Below are 17497 nucleotides of genomic sequence, written 5' to 3'. Positions count from 1 at the left end.
TTCAGTTCAGTTCCCATCCCCCAACAATTCTAGTTTAAACTCTCCCCAATAGCCTTGGCATACCTCCCTGCCAGTATATTGGTCCCCCTGGGATTCAAGTGCAACCCTTTCTTTTTGTACATGTCACACCTGCACCAAAAAGGGTCCCAATGATCCAGAAATCTGAATCCCTGCCCCCTGCTCCAATCCCTCAGCCACATATTTATCCTCCGCCTCATTCTACTCCTATACTCACTATCGCGTGGCACAGGCAGTAATTCAGAGATTACTACCTTGGCAGTCCTGCTTCCTAACTCCCTGTAGTCTTTTTTCAGGACCTATTCCCTTTTCATGTCATTGGTACCAATATGTAACACGACTTCTGGCTGTTCTCCCTCCCTTTGCAGGATATCTTTGATGCAATCTGAAACATCCCAGACCCTGGCACCTGGGAGGCAAACTACCATCCGAGTTTCTTTCCTGCGTCCACAGAGTTGCCTGCCTGACCCCCTAACTATAGAGTCCTCTAACACTACTCCCTTCCTCTTCCTTTCCGTACCCATCTGATCCACAGGGCCAGACTCTGTACCAGAGGCGTGGCCACTGTTACTTCCCCCAGGTAGGCTGCCCCCCCCCCCCCCAAACAGTACTCAATCAGGAGTACTTATTGCCAAGGCATACAGTCACAGTGGTACTCTCTAGTACCTGACTCTTCCCCTTCCCCCTCCTGACTGTGTCCCACTTATCTGTCTCCCGTGGCCCCGGTGTGACCACCTGCCTATAACTCCTTTCTATCACTTCCTTACTCTCCCTGACCAGACGAAGGTCATCGAGCTGCATCTCCAGTTGTCTAACTCGGTCCCTTAGGAGCTGCAGCTTGACACACCGGATATGGCCATCCAGGAGGCTGGGAGACTCCAGGACCTCCCGCTTCTGACACTGAGCACAGAAAACTGACCTCACACATATATGGCTTCCTTTCTGCAATTAACACGGTTAAACCTACCTTGCCTCGTCTCGTTACTGCCAAAGCCCTCTCACTCCACTGCCCACTGGATATGGTGGTCTTCTTTTTAAATCTTTCCCACTCTACTGGCTGACATCACGAGCCTGCACAGTCTTGCCTCTCTTTTACCCTGAGTAGTAAAACTGCCTTCGCTCCTGAAATCCTTATCCGTTTACTCACAGCCTTCTTGCTCCGAATGAAAAACTGTTGAAGATTCCTTGCTTTTTTAAACCTTTCCCACTCTACTGGCTGATGTCATACGCCTGCACAGTCTTGCCTCTCTCTTACCCGGAGTAGTAAAACTGCCTTCCGTCCAGAAATCCTTAGCCGTTCACTCGCAGCCTTCTTGCTCCGAATCCAGTGTGCAAACAAGTGCAAATGCCTTCACGGCTGATCTGCGCAGGATCTAAAGGGATGCCAATCAGACCAGATGCTTTCTGCCGGTTTACTCTCTTTGCAACGGTAATTGTGGGTTCAGGTGCTTTGAAGCTGTCAGGACATTCCAATTCACTTCAATTCAAAACATGCATAGAATATGTTAAAGCTCATCGGGAAGGGATGTGCTGTTGTTGGTGACGCTGCCTAACTTTGTTTTGAGCCTGTTATGGTGTATAAGCCCTGCCACCACTGATGGCTGGTCTTGTACTCTATTTTGGACTGGTATTGCCTCTTGATTTCTTATAAAGGTCACAGTCATCTGTTTTGACTGCTGCAGTCGTAGACTTCAATAGGGAGTGCATCTCCTGGTTCATCCATGGTTTCCACTTTGGGAACCTCTGACGGCCCTCCACACTATCCACAACACCTCCAACCTTTGTGTCATCAGCAGATTTACTAACCCATCCCTCCACTTCCTCATCAGGTCATTCATAAAAATCATGAAGAGTAGGGATCTGAGAACAGATCCCTGAGGACTCCACTGGTCACCGACCTCCATGCAGAATTTGGCTTGTCTACAATCACTCTTTGCCTTCTGTGGGCAAGCCAATTCACATTTTATCTTTATGACACAGCAGTGGTGTTCAATTGTATTTGTTTTTGTTTTTTAAAAAAGTTGTTTCAGGATTTGAGGCCAGATATTTCTGACAGTTTTATTCTATGGAAGACAATGGTGACTGCGGGTTTAAGTGCTTTGGAGGCTGTCATTCTATTTGTTTTGTTCAAAACACATATAGAAAGCTTAATCTCATCAGGCAGGGTTGCATTATTGTTAGTGATGCTACCCTATATCGTGTTGAAGCGCGTATAGCATTTAAGCCCTGTCACAACTAGCTGCTGGTCTGGGACTTGCTTTTGGACTGATATTGTCTCTTGGTATTCCCAATAGCTTTACGGAGGTTTCAATTTCTTGTATAAGCCAGGGGCTTCTGATTTGAATGCCACAATCTCCCACTTCATGAAGGGTGTCATTCTGGGTGCTGTTGTTATCTTTTCTTTTACCACTGATTGTTTCAGAAGCTGTATTATTTTCATCTCTTCAGTTATGGATTGTACCATTCTGAAGTTTGTCAGCAAATCTGATCAGAAGTCTGACTTAATCTGGTTAGTTGAAATCATGGTGAAAGGCCTTTTCTTGACTTGCCAGCAAATCATGTCTTGGATCCAAAAAGATTTTAAGGAAGGCAGGTTTTAAATATTGAAATCTGGAACTTGTCTGCATCTTAATCTTCTGTAATTGCTAGAAATATCCTAATGTCACAGTTGCATAAATGTTCCATGTGCACATTTACAGTGAGGTTCACGGTAATTATATCTTTTGAATTGCCTACTTAGGTTTCCCAACTGTTCAATGATACTTTAAATACCCCACATTCATCAGTCAGGAATTTGTTTAACAAGGGGGAGGCATTCAGCTACCAGTCTCCATGCCCTGGTAGCTCTGTGTTCAGTGGACCGCAAGTCTCAGCATTCCCATAAATTCAGGTATATGCTACCGGAGTTACTATATCAGAGATCAAAACAACTACTGTTGTGTAACTAATGCCAAAGAGCTTTTTTGGCTTGCGTTCCACTTCTGTGTTGTACTAACTTTTTGGCCTGTTGTATACATCTCACTGGTAATGGAGTTTTAAAAACTTCTTCCTGTTTTTTATCCCTGAATGTAACTTCTTAAAGTGCATTTTATCTAGTAGTCTTCTTAATTTAATATTGTAAAAGCTATTCAAGTTTGTAGTATTTCTATACCAGTGGTGTGTTTTTGTGTTATGTAGATAATCATGAAAAACCACAAGTCCCTAACTTAATAATCATACGATAGAGCTCTGCTGTTCAATCTTAGAACAAAGAGACAATGTACAAAAAAATCACAATTGAAGTGGAACAGTCATGATGAAGCTCTCATATTTAGTTGCAAAATTGTTGAATTCTGTATTCAGCACAAGTGCTCCAAGTGGTTTGATTTTAAAGAGATGCATTTGTTATTTCTGAAACCAGCCTTGTTGGAAAAATAATTATATGTGTGATACTTGCTTATAGATTAGATTTATGGAATTTGAGCAATTTGCATAGGCAAGGCGTAGTGATGAGTGTGCTTTTACAGGTGGAACTCGAGAATATGCACAGTGATTTATGGATTCTGGAGCTGGATGGCCATGAAGAAAAGCATAGAGGCAGATGTTTAAATATTTTACAGTAATACAAATTACATTTAATCCTTTGGAAAATTATGAAAATGAACAATCATATGGTAATATACTGTAGTTGAGCATATTGGATTTGTTTCCAACAACTACAGCAACTGTCCATGCTATGACTCTGAGTTTGCACCTGTTATAGACTGATTTTGGTTTTACCAGGGCCTTTTGTGTTAGGAGGTTGGTATTACAACTTTGGACTGACCTAGCTCAGCAAAAGAATGGTATCGCTAGAACTTTTGAATAGAAGGATGAGTGACAAGTAGGGATGAACAAATCCATGGTCACTGTCTTGGAAAATACTCCTGTTGTAGAAAATATGAGAGAGAAAGCTATGCCTGGAAATTTTTATATCTTTCTAACATTGAAAGTAATGGATCAAATTTTTGCTGAGGTATTTCTCCAACATTCTGTTTTGTCTCTGAACTAACAGTTGAAAGCAGTATAAATTTCAGTGCATTGTCACTAGATTTAATTTTTTAAGTTGATTAATATTTCCAATATAGACCATAAGACATAGGAGCTGAATTGGGCCTTTGGCCCATCGAGACTGTTTCGCCATTCAATCATGGGGCTGATCCTTTTTTTATCCTCCGCTTCCTGAACCCCACTCTCTGGCCTTCTCCCCCATAATCTTTGATGCCATGTCCAACAAGAATATAGATGAGAAAATGGAAATATTCACAATATGTTCTAATTCTGGATGATAAAAAAAAATGGTAGTTTTGTGAAGTGTCATTTAATCACACTAATGGGAGAATGTGTTAAATACAACATCCCTGGGTCAAATGTGCCCGGACACTGAGTAGGAGTGAAGACAGAACCAACCTGACCATCTGATACTTTGCTCACCAGGTAACAGGCCTCAGCTCTACTCTTGTTGTGCAGGGGAAAGAGAGATGGGCAGATGGGCTAGGAGCAAGGTCTCTGAGCCATAGAGAGCTCCTTTGCTTAAATATTTGGTGTGAATTGCTTCATGTTCAACTATAGACTTTACACCAGAAAGATCCCTCCTTCCTCTGTTGTTTTGTGTTCTCTAACCATGCTTATACATTACTCACACCCACAAGCTTAATTTTTTCATGCAACATCTTATGAAATGCATTAAGAAAATCCAATTACACTACATCTTTGTTCCCCTTATCTACAGTGCTTACATGACCTCAAAAATCGTAAGTATCTACAGTATGTTGATTCTGCCTAATCATGCTCTTTTGTAAGTTAGAATTTGAATAGTTATGGATGCCAGAACTTTTCTGACAACAGACATAAGGGAAGTTGGTCTACAGTTCTTCTGTGTCCTTTCACTTCCTTTAATAGTGATTTTGCATTTGCAAGTTTAGCAGGATTTAGGGATCTGGAATTCATTCACTGAAGCTTGCAGTATTCTTATTAATTCACTGTACCTGACAAATTACATTTTTTTTAAATAAATATTATTTATTTATTGAATTTTAGAAATTACAAGAATAAATGTAATAATAAGATAGTAAGAAAAATGATATTAACCCTCCCCCCTTAACCCTTATCTAAAGAAAGAGAAAAAAAAAGAAAGAAAAGAGAAGAAAGATTGCCTGGATATCGGAGGATCCCCACATGTTCCATGGAGTTCAAAATAATTTTGATATTTATTTTCACTTTCCCCAATTACTATAATTTTGTCTTCAAAGGACCTATGTATCTAATCCTATCTTTCGTAAGAATGGTGACCAAATTTTCAAAAATATCTCATATTAGGTCCTGTCAGGTTTAATCCTATTTAATTTTCAAAATCAAAAATCAAATCATTTAATTATCACTCCAATCCATACATACAATTGCAAGAAAATATTGTGACATCTTTGCAATTACCTGGTTTTCTGCATTAATTACTCATAAAATGTGGTCTCATCTTCGTCCAAGTCACAATAATAGACAGACATAATCTACCTAAACAAACAACACAACCAATTGTACTTCTTTTTGTCAATACTGAGTACCCCATTTAAACAATCAGTCTAGTTTCAAAAAAGTATGGAACCTTTGGAGTAATGCCTTCTGCAAAAGCTACTTGGAGTCCGGTGTTCCAATGAGATGAGATTAGAGGTGTGAGTTGTAGAGGCGCCCTGCCCTATATAATAAAAATGACAAAGTCGGGTTACTGACACAGCCTGCTCTACTCAAGAAAGATCTGTTTATGTGCACCATGCTTTGATCAGGACAACTTTCAAAGGACCTTAGAAGAATTGTAGAGATGCATAAAGCTGAAAAAGGCTGCAAAAACATTCCTAAAGACCTGAGTGTTCAGCAGTCCACAGTAAGAGAAATTGCCTACGAACAGAGGAAATTCAGTACCTTTGGTACTACCCCTAGGAGTGGGTGTCCTGTAAAGATCACTCCAAGAGCACAATGTGCAATTATTGAAGGAGGTGAAAAAGAACCCAAGGGTAACAGCATAATACCTGCAGAAATCTCTCGAACTTGCTGAAGTCCCTGTTCATGTGTCCACGATAAGAAAAACACTGAACAAGAATGGTATTCATGGAAGAACACCATGGAGGAAATCACTGTTCTCCAAAAATAATATGCTGTATGTCTCAAGTTTGCAAAAGACCACCTGAATATTCCACAACACTTATGTGACAATATATTGCAGACAGATGAGAAAAAAGTTAAACTTTTTGGCAGAAATGCACACCACTATGCACGCCAACATCAATACCTCAACCCAAATGTGAAGCATGGTGAAGGAGGATCATGATTTGGGTCTGCTTTGTGTTTTGGAATGGCCAAGTGAGAGTCCAGACCTTAACATAACGTAACTGGGATGCTGTGGCATGACTTGAAGAGGGCTGTTCATGCAAAGTATCACAGAAATATTGATAAAATGAAACAGTTTTGTGTGGAGAAATGGTGTAAAATTCCTCCTTGCAGTTGTGCAAGTCTGATCAGCAGCTACAGAAAACATTTGGTGGAGGTTATTGCGGCTAAAGGTTCTACTATTTATTAAATACAAGGGCTAACATACATTTTCCAGCCTGGGCTGTGAATGATTAAACAATGTGTTCAATAAAGACATGAAAAGTACAATTGTTTGTGTGTATTAATTTAGGCAGATTGTGTTTGTCTATTACTGTCACTTAGATGAAGATCAGACCACATTTTATGAGTAATTAATGCAGAAAACCAGGTAATTGCAAAGGGTTCACAGAGTTTTCCTTGCAACTGTGGGTACAATTGGACAAGACAGTGTTCCTCTGGGGCCAAGGTGCAAAACATTCAAAATAGCAAGCAAAGATTCAAAGGTTGCGAGTAACATAATTCAAATATCAAGCAAAGAAGCATATTCACTCAAAAATAAAAATACAGTCCAAGACCCTGAGCAACAGTGTCTAGTAATTGATGGTATCGTCTCCCAGCAGTGTACAGAAGCATGCAATCCAGCCTGTCATTCTACCACTCAAACATGGGAGGGCAGCACCAGTGGGCGAGGCCATGCTGTAGCAGTTCCATGTCTTTTTTAAAGTTTTATTATTTATTCCTCATTATTACTATGTTTGAAATTATATTTTGCCTTCCGCTTTGAAAATGAACCCAAAGTGTTTGTTTAATGCCTTGGCCATTTTTTTATTTCCTGTTACAGCCTTTCCTGCTAAGACCATAAGTTATTGGAGCAGAATTAGGCCATTTGGCCCATCGAGCCGACTCTGCCATTCCATCATGGTCGATTTATTATCCCCATCAATCTCATTTTCCTGCCTTCTCACTGCAACCTTTTACGCCCTTACTAATCAAGAACCTATCAACCTCTGCTTTATTTGACTGAGAAAACCCTAGTCGTTTTAAAATATTCAATGTTTGTCTATTTTAACTGATTATATTTGTAGATTTCCTGATTTTATATATACACCATACACTTCGTGAACTAATTATACTTTAGTTCCCCTTGGTTTGGTACACTTCTTTATATTCCTTTGTTATACTGATTTTGGCTGAATTTTAGTGGATGAATGTAAAAACTGAATGAATGAAAAGTATAGGTTTAGGCCATAATCTTTTTACCGATCCCATTCAAAACGTTTATTCAGGATATCTCTGTCTTGTTAAGATAGACTGAAGCCAATGAAGTCTACTCTTTTGAGAGTAGTCATGCATTAGCCTGTGATTAAATTAATGCATTTATCTATGCATTCACTCATTCAGCCTGATGTGGGCAATCAGCATTTTTAGTGCATCATGCAGTGCACTATGTCCTAAAATGTTTACCTTTGGGATCATAGCTGATTAACAATGTGTGTTGGTAAAACTAAAGAAAAAAGTTAAATGTAAATTGTTTGCCAAATGTATCATACTTTCCCACTACCTTAATTTGTTTAAGTTCAGGTTTAATTGTTATTCAGCCATGCACATGAATACAGCCAAACGTAACAGTGTTCCTCTGGTGCTAACAGTCATAGTGCAAGGCACATATTGCACAGTGTATGATTATTATGATAGCAGAAAAACTAAGTCATAAAAATATAGCTCAGGTCCCTGTGAGTCATGGCCTGTAGATTCTGATGGTACATGGGATGTTGTTTCTGCAAGAAAAAGCACACAGCTGTCCTCATTATGCGCTCATGCAGCTGCAGGTGAATGCAATCCAGTTCATCTTACACCAAGCAAACACTGGAGGGCAGCATCGATGGCAGGGGCCAGCCCGCAACAAAGTACAGACTTCAAACCTGCCCACCACATCACTTCTAGCGATACCCCCGTCCTGGGTGGCTACAATAGGTGACCCGCGGCATGAGGACCTGCTCCACACTATGGATCAGACCCTCAGCTGCTATACATCAACACTGTGTTTTAACATAAATCTATGTTTATGCCTGAAATGTGGCTTTGCTTTCATGCTTGATTAGAAGTGCATATAAGACCATAAGATATAGAAGCAGAATTTAGGCCATTTGGCCGTTGAAACTGCTCTGCATTTCATCATGGCTGATCCATTTTTTCTCTTAGCTCCAATCTCCTGCCTTCTCTCCATATCTTTTCATGCCCTGATCAATCAAGAATCTATAAACTTCTGCCTTAAATATACATAAAGACTTGGCTTCCACAGCTGCTTGTGGCAAAGAATTCCACAGGTTCACCACTCTCTGGCTAAAGAAGTTCGTACATTCTAAAAGGATGCTCCTCTAATCTGTGGCTTGTCCTCTGGTCTTAGACTCTCCCACCACAGAAAACATCCTCTCCACATTCACTCTATCAAGGTCTTTCACCATTTGATAGGTTTCAATGAGGTCACCTCTCATTGTTCTGAGTTCCAGTGAGTCGAGGGGATTTTAACTTGAAAGTGGATTGGGAAAGCCAGGTCAGTACTAGACTTGAAGAGAGAAAATTTGTAGAATGTTTAAAGGCTGTTCAGAACAGATTGTTGTTGAGCCCACTAGGGGATCTGCTGTGCTGGATTGGATGTTGTGCAATGCAGAGATGCAAAGGGACTTGGGAGTCCTTGTGCAGGATACCCTAAAGGTTAACCTCCAGGTTGAGTCGGTTGTGCAAAATGCGAATGCAATGTTGGCATTCATTTCTAGAGGTATAGAATATAAGAGCAGGGATGTGATGTAAGGTACTCGTGAGACCACACTTGGATTATTGTGTGCAGTTTTGGGCTCCTTATTTTAGAAAGGATATACTGACATTCACCAACTGGTGACGTAGTGGCATCAGTGCTGGAAGCTCCTGAGTTCGAATCCAGCCAGCTTCCATGCACGCTTTCCACCTGTGCTGGGTTAAGCATCAAGCTAGCAACTCGCTCTCGTAAAAAATAAATTGCCTGCTACAGAAACATCAACAGCAAAAAAGTTGATGGCTTATGCTCTCTCATGAGTTGAAAGGCAATTTCTTCTTCTTTCTATACTGACATTGGAGAGGGTTCAGAGAAGATTCACAAGAATGATTCCAGGAATGAGCTGGTTACCGTATGAGAAGCGTCTGGCAGCTCTTGGGCTGTATTCCCTGGAGTTCAGGAGAATGAGTAGGGATCTCATTGAAACATTCCGAATGTTAAAGGGCCTGAACAGATTAGATATGGCAAAGTTATTTCCCATGGTAGGGGAGTCTAGGACAAGAGGGCATGACTTCAGGTTTGAAGGTCGTTCATTTAGAACAGAGATGTGGAGAAATTACTTCAGTCAGAGCGTGGTAAATCTGTGGAATTTGTTGCCACGAGCAGCTGTGGAGACCAAGTCATTTGGTGTATTTGAGGCAGAGTTAGATAGGTTCTTGATTAGCTGGGGCATCAAAGGGTATGGGGAGAAGGCAGGGGAGTGAGGATGACTGGAAGAATTGGATCACCCCATGATTGAATTGGGGAGAAGACTTGATGGGCTGAATGGCCTACTTCTATATCTTATGGTCTTACATATGCTTAAGATCACAAACTTGAATGCTTTATTGCAAAAATGTTATGTTCGACACTTGTAGCAACATCTTGAGACTGAAAAGTAAAGATGTGCGGTGTGAAGTTGCTACAATCACCCAACTCTATAAATTCATGCAATATTCATCTAATACACAATTGTTTAGAGTTACAGACAAAATTAGGGTGTTCACTTCAGCCGAACTACCGTTGTTATATGTTGAATCTTAAGCAATTCATGGCTCTGAAGATTGTTTGGGTAATACATGCCAGTTGTTATCTCTCCTTCCTTCCTTGTATAATACTATTAACTTTTCTACCTTCCAATTCACTGGGATTATTTATGGTCATTCAGAACTTTGAAGATCAACTAATGTATCCACTGTATCAACTAATGCCTCTATTACCTTTTAAAAGTAATAAGATGTAAGTTCTAGGATTTCTATTTTTTAGTGAAATTACAGGTGCAAAATATAGTGGATTCCAGTTAATTATTTAATCGGGGCAGCTGCTTATTTGGGACTCTGTGCCACTTAATTGGGACAGGAGACGGTTACCAAACAGTTTCTAACTAGCATCAGTTACATGCACTTGTGCAGCCATTAGACTCTACACTATGTTTAGAGTGAACAGTTCTTTAAGTTGTCAGAAGTGTGTGTTTCTGTTCAAAAAGTGGTGATTTATGTTCTGTCATTCATTCTTTGGGGCACTCCTGTTTTCATGGATGTTTGCGAAGAAGGATTTCAGATGTGTATTGTACACATTTCTCTGACATGAAATGTACCTATTGAATCTATTGATAAGCAGAAAGACAATTCAGAATTGTTTTTCTCACTCTGGTTTCAAGCATTGAGGCTCAGAGATGCCAGGAAAGGCCAGGAGTGAAAATAAAATGATTTCATTACTTAAAGTTAAGAACGACAAAGAATTTGAAGGCATTGGCAACCATCTTGAATATTATAAGGAAAATTAGGATTCGGAAGATGCAGTTGTCAAAAGCATTGTATAAAGGCAGTCAATTTATCTACATTAGGTGTGTGCACTGATTTTTTTCATTTACAGTCAATCAAAAAAGCATGAATGAATTCCTTTGAAAACTATTAGGAACTAATACAGCTTTACAATACTGTGGTAGTTTTGGTAGTGTTCTAATTTGTTATGCATTTTATTTTAAATACATAATTTGTTACTGTCTTTTTTATACCTTTTTAACTATTTCCACGAAACTGGCTAATTGGGGAAACCATTTAATTGGGCACTGTGTACTGGTCCCAATTAACTGAAATCCTCTCTACTTGTTTACTGTCTCAAACACTTCCTCATTCCCCAGTATAGCCACTATAATCTCAGTCTGTAAGGGACCTTTGCACATACCAGTAAGTTTGTAAAGTCACAAAAAGTTCAGATTAAGGTCATGATCTTTGGACAAGCCTTTGATGCAAATGTGTGATTTTACCCTTTCCCATACTTGCTCACCTAATGCAATTAGGATGTATCTAAATATCACAACATAGCAGTTTTTCTTATGTCAATTGGAACATAATCAGTGAAAAATGTTGTTCCTATAAATGTACATCAAGCAAAGTGTTTATCATGGGGCTAATAAGACATTTTGCTCATGGACAAGTGGGGGTTTGTAGTCACTGCTACCTGGTGGCCAATAAAGGCTGATTTATACTTGTGCGTCACATCGCCGTAGGTATCGCGTACCCTACACAGTACCTATGCCATACCCGACACCGTAGGGTGATGTGCACCTCTCCAGAAAAGTTTACTCACATGTCGCGGCAATGCGGACTGGAACAACTGTGATTGGTCGGCTTGGTAGCATCGCATTTCCTCCTACACATTTCCGGTTGCTTTTTCTCCGCCATGTCTGTAGGCTGTGTATACACCAATGCGAAATAGATTAAACAAATCGTCAAATCTACCTGTTGACATGTAAAACTGTTTGAACTGCAGTTCCTTGTCCTTGTCTTTCACGAAGAAACTCAACACAATGGCATAGAAACCCCACCGCCAACTAGCGTTTTGGCGCACACCAACGCATGCTTGCTATGGCGTAGAGCGATGCAGAAGTGAAAATCAGGGTTACGGCGTAGGCTGTGGCGTAGCCCATATACACAAGTATAAATCAGCCTTAAGTGTGAGTTAATGGGCAGAGGAGAGCTGTTAAGTACCAATATTAAAGAGCAGAAATGTGAATTGGTTTCTCTATGCTAGCCTGTGTTTAGGACTGTCACTCTTGAGTCACATCAAAACAAGTTTCATATGTATTATGAAAGCCTACAAATTTAAGTGTCACCCATAGGATAGTATGACGTGCATGCACAAATAAAAATGATGATGCTGTGCTCATGTCTACTGTCATCTATGTAGGAGTACTGTGAAACAGAAGGACCCAGCATAGAAATTGCATAACTTGTGCAAAATCTGCAATTTAATCACATTTAATTTTTTATTGTAGTTGGATTGTTTAGTGCAGGAAGGCTTGCAACATACAATCCAGCATCTCATCATGCTTGAGCAACACAAATAGTTTGCTGAACACAACCAGCCTGTCTAATTACCTTTTTACAAGCTTTAACTTTTGCTCTTCCAACCCTACCAATACTTTTAAACACATGCAAAAGCAGAGCTTAAGCACTAACTTCTTTCCATGCAGGAGGAGCTATTCTTAATTGTTAACCATTTCTTTTCCACAACATTACCTGACCTGCTGAATGTTTCCACTATTTAAAATTTACTTGGACTCCCATTATAATTAATTGTTTATGGTGAAATAACAAATCTGAGTTAATTTTTTCCTGCATGTGCCATTTATAGAGGTTCCTGTAAATGGATTGAATGTTGTGGGAATCGTAATACGTCTATAGTAATTATTTATGGATCTTCTATTTAGATGAAACAAGCAGTATCTGTATTTTTTAACAATATGTGGTTGTTTTTCAGGACAATGCCAATATATCAGCCCCAAAAACTGATGATGACTCAGAGCTCAAAGTTGAAACCAATACTGTGACCAGCTCCCTTACAATGCAGGAGTATTTTGCTAGTAGGATGGCACAGCGTAAAAACTGTAAAATGGTACAAGAGATCAAACAAGCCACTGATGCCCAGGAACTTGTAGGACATGAAATTCTGTCCAATGAAGAAGTGATAATTAAATCCAAAAAGAAAAAACGGAAGAAAAGCATTGAGAAGATTTGTAACTTTGATGATCCATCCATATCCAAAAAACAAACAAGAGATGGAGACCGAGAGATAAATAATGGATTGGCAGAAGACAGTCAAGTTAAAGAAAAGCCTCGGTCCAAAAAGTCAAAAAAGAAAGTAAAATAAAAAAATGAAACACCCAGTCTTTTAAGCAGACTATTTGCCTGTAGAAGAAGCTGAATTGTTGGAAATTCAGTTTGTTTAACACACAATGTGTTATAAAGCAGAATCTGCTGAAATACATTTTATAATAAAAAGCATCTTAAAATTTTGTTTTATTAATTGCAAAACAACATAATAAAATGCTGAGAGACTACTTAAGGATTTTGTTATGTTTGCGGAGTAGACATGATGGGCCAAATGGCCTAATTCTGCTTCTATATCTTACGGTCTTAATGATTCTATGTTCTCAGTTAAATGACATTGGTAATGAAGAAGTTAGTATTTTTTAAAAAATCAAAATATGGTTCTATTTATACATTTTAGAAATGCACCAAATAATATATGGTGCGGATATTACAAGTACTAATTATTTTATATTACTCGCCTTTGACCTTCAGTCAGAGGTTCCTACTTATGGTGAAGACATTGCAGATGTTTAGATGCACCCTCCACACAATATTATCAAGAACTTCAAAAGGTGTTTAAATTTTCAATATGCATTACTGCAAGTTAAGAGCATAAATTTGGAAAATATTCATTTAGTAGAAAGTAAAGTTCAAAGTAAATTATCATCATATACAACCCTGAGATTTATTTTCTTGCAGGCATTCTTAGTAAATACAAATAGAATCTGTGAAAGATTACACATAAGATGGACATCCAATGTGGAAAAGCCACCAAATTGCAAAAAAACCCCAAAATAGTAAGTACTGTACTGTCATGGGTCTGTGGACTGAGAGTGGGAAGGGGGCAAGGAGAGGGGAATCATGATAGGGAAAAGGAGAAGGGGGAGGAGAGGAAGTGGAAAGCACCAGAGAGACATTCTGTAATGATTAATAAACCAGTTGTTTGGAATTAAATTACCTTGTCTGGCGTTTCAGGGCTGGGTGTGTCTGCATCTGTGCCACTTTTCTGTCACCTTTCCCACACCCTTTTTAAGGTGCTTCACCCTTGCCATTCCCAATATCCTTTGCTCTACCAGATTTACAAATTTGTTTTCTGCTCCACATTGACAAGTACAGTTCTGTGCAAAAGTCTTAGATACCCTAGCTGTAAATAAGCAATAAATATCAAAACATAAGATGAAGAGTTCCTGAAAGTGAGTCAATAGTTTGTGGGAACAGTTCAGTGTTGGGTTGAGTCAACCGCCACCCCCACTTCAAGAGCCTGATGGGTAGGGAGTAATAACTTCCTGAACCAAGTGGTATTTGCCCTGAGGTTCCTTAACCTCCTTCCTGATGGCAGCAATGAGAATACAGCATGACCTTGATGGTTGGGGTCCTGAAACAGTGCTCCATGTAGATTCACGAGAATAATTACGGGAATGAAAGGGTTAATGTATGAAGAGCATTTGATAGCTCTGGGCCTGTACTTGATGGAGTTTAGAAGAATGAAGGGGGATCTCATTGAAACCTACCAAATATTTGAAGGCCTAGATAGAGTGGATTTGGAGAGGATGTTTCCTATAGTGGAAGAGTCTAGAAGAGGCACAGCCTCAGAATAGAAGGATATCCATTAAGTATTTAACCAAAGTAACTATTCATAAGACATGTGCCAGGATTATAATAGGGCATTGGTAGAGCTGCCAGAAAGCCTTGGCATAATTCCAAGGGTCATGGAGGAGTCCTGCACCAACTTGGCATCAGACTGTATGTGTGACTTTAAATCCATCCTTTCTAGCAGAGAACCAGTTACTAAACATCATGTGGCATCTGATAACTTGACATCTCAGTTTCTACTGCAGCACAAGCAGCTCCAAAATTCTGAACAATGATGTGCAACATCAGAATCCTATCACTACAACTGATTGCCTTGCTGACTAAGAGCACCTTGTGAGTTCCTGCAGTGGTCCAGCAATGTGCTCTCCCTTAGTTCACTAGGATTACTGAAACTTTCCATTGGACAATGGCAGTAACTCTGGATCATAAGCCTTCTAAACTTAAAAAAAATAGAACATTATCCTCTCATTTCTGCTAATGCCTCTTCTATCAATGTGAATGTGGGGAATTCCTCCCCATATCAAGGTAGACAGGGCCTGCTTTTTAGGTTCACAGCTGCTCCTGAGGTTGTATACAGTCCACTACTGCATTATCAAGGCCTTTAGACAATTTGCTAACAATGTGAAAATTAACAAGGTACAGGTGTCCCCCGCTTTACTAATCTTCGCTTTACGCCACTTCGCTTTTACAAAAGACCTACATTAGTAACCTGCTTTTGCATTACCAAAAGGATTTTCGCTTATACGAAAATTTTTCCCATATAAATGAATGGTTCTTCGCTTTACGCCATTTTGGCTTAAGAAAGGTTTCATAGGAACACTACCTTTGTAAGGGGGGGCACCTGTACTTAGCGAAAAAAAAGGTCTAATTCAATCTGAGTAGCTATGCCAATACATCAGCAAAGTAACAGTGTTAGCAACAGTGCTATGTATGAGCTCTTCTCATCAATAACTAAAGTTTTGCTAGTCAACCAGGCTCCAGACTTTCACAGTCTTGGTCCGCACAGGATGGGCCAAGAACTAAATTCTTGAGTTAAAATGACATCATTGCCCTTCGTATCAAGACAGCACCTGACTAAGTGTGGCATGTAGCAGCAGGAAATAAACTTCAGGCAGCGGTCAGTTAATCTTTTGAGTTAAGACCCTTCACCTGGACTGGGAGAGTAGAGGGGGAGATAGCTAGTATAAAGAGGGAGTTGGGATGGAGCAGGAGCTGGCAAGTGGTAGGTGGATCCTTGGCAAGGGGAAAGGTGTAAATAATGATGAAGGAAACCAAGATTTGCAGATGATGGCATCTGAGAACAAAGGAAATTGAAGCATAGGACAAGGCAGTGGGTGTACAGATAGGAACAGTGGGGATGGGGAACCCAGGGGAAGGAGTATGTGGGTAATGAGCAGATGAAGGAATAAGTAGCCATGGGTACAAAGGGAAAAGGACTAGATGGGTGCTCCCCCACAAAAAGGAGTTTGACTCCAACCTGTCCCTTAAACCTAGACCTTCCTCAGCAGCATGCAGTTTTCAGAAGCTCAGTATATTTCCTGTCCATTTTGCTTCAATGTGTTTTCCTAACTTATGGCTCAAAGGCTACAGTTCTTTCCATTAGGAAAGCAAGTTAGCATGAGGAGGCAGGAAATAGAGTGTGAGTTACAATCAGATTAGCATGATCTCACTGGATGACAGAACAGGCTTGAGTGGATGAGTGACCTATTCCTGCTCGTACATTCATAAATAAGAGGCAATGTACCATGTTTTTTTTTTACCCTGTATTGGCGTATTATCATAGTAATCCTGCTCATAACAAATGAAAATCAGTAGAAAAATCTGGACAACTAAACATCAATCTGCAAAGTTTGGTAATTGAGGTACTGAATATTACAATTTCCACATTTTGCTGTACAGTTTATAGTTTAATACTCTGATAGCACAAAGGCATGATGCATGACAGATAAAATGAGGAGCGCACACTGAAGAAAAAGAAATCACGTATTACAGCATTTAGATCTCCTTTAGGTTCTTGCAAAGAGCACTGCAGTTAATGAAGTACCTTTAAGTGCTGTTACCGTCTAATTTAGGGAATGAAACAGTAAATGCTGAATAAGATCCCAAGAACTACAGTACAATAAATACTAAATATCTTTTCTCAATACTGTTGAGAAAGAAATTGGCTAACAGACCAATGGAAGCACAGTACTAAAGACTTCGTCTTTGAGGTAGTATTACACCAACTCAGTAGAGCAGCAAGTGCAATAAAATATAAAATACCATGAATTGAATAAAATTAGGAGTAATAACACTCAAACATTGTAGCAATAAACAATTTGCTGAAAGATCTCAATGGGTCAAGCAGCATCTGTGGGAGGAAATAACACCATTTCAGGTTAAAAATGTGCATTAATGCATATGTGGGATTTCAACCTGAAATGTTAACAATTCCAACCCCCCAACACCACCACAGATGCTGCTCAGCTGATGAGTCCCTCCAGCAGATTGCATGTTGCTCCATATTCTACATCTGCAGTTGCACATCTTTTACAAGATTTTGCCTCCACTTGTTAATTTAGCATCTAATAAAATTATGAACTAAGAGCATTGTGTGGGAATGTTGCTCTGATACACT

The 17497-nt window shown here is 39.6% G+C and overlaps 1 protein-coding gene across 1 annotated transcript in view; it reads left to right on the top strand.

Moving 5' to 3' along the window:
- pinx1 (PIN2 (TERF1) interacting telomerase inhibitor 1) overlaps nt 1–13535 on the top strand; it is a 109906-nt gene extending 96371 nt beyond the window's left edge. The window contains exon 7 of the mRNA XM_073057165.1: nt 12956–13535. Within this exon, the coding sequence (XP_072913266.1) occupies nt 12956–13345 (390 nt within the window). The 3' untranslated portion in view covers nt 13346–13535. The remainder of the gene's footprint in view (nt 1–12955) is intronic.
- The last annotated feature ends 3962 nt before the right edge of the window (nt 13536–17497 follow it).

The sequence above is a fragment of the Hemitrygon akajei genome, chromosome 9, assembly GCF_048418815.1.
Source record: "Hemitrygon akajei chromosome 9, sHemAka1.3, whole genome shotgun sequence".
Taxonomy (NCBI): domain Eukaryota; kingdom Metazoa; phylum Chordata; class Chondrichthyes; order Myliobatiformes; family Dasyatidae; genus Hemitrygon; species Hemitrygon akajei.
Note: the sequence above shows the minus strand (reverse complement) of the source record. Positions and strands in the feature narration are given on the sequence as shown.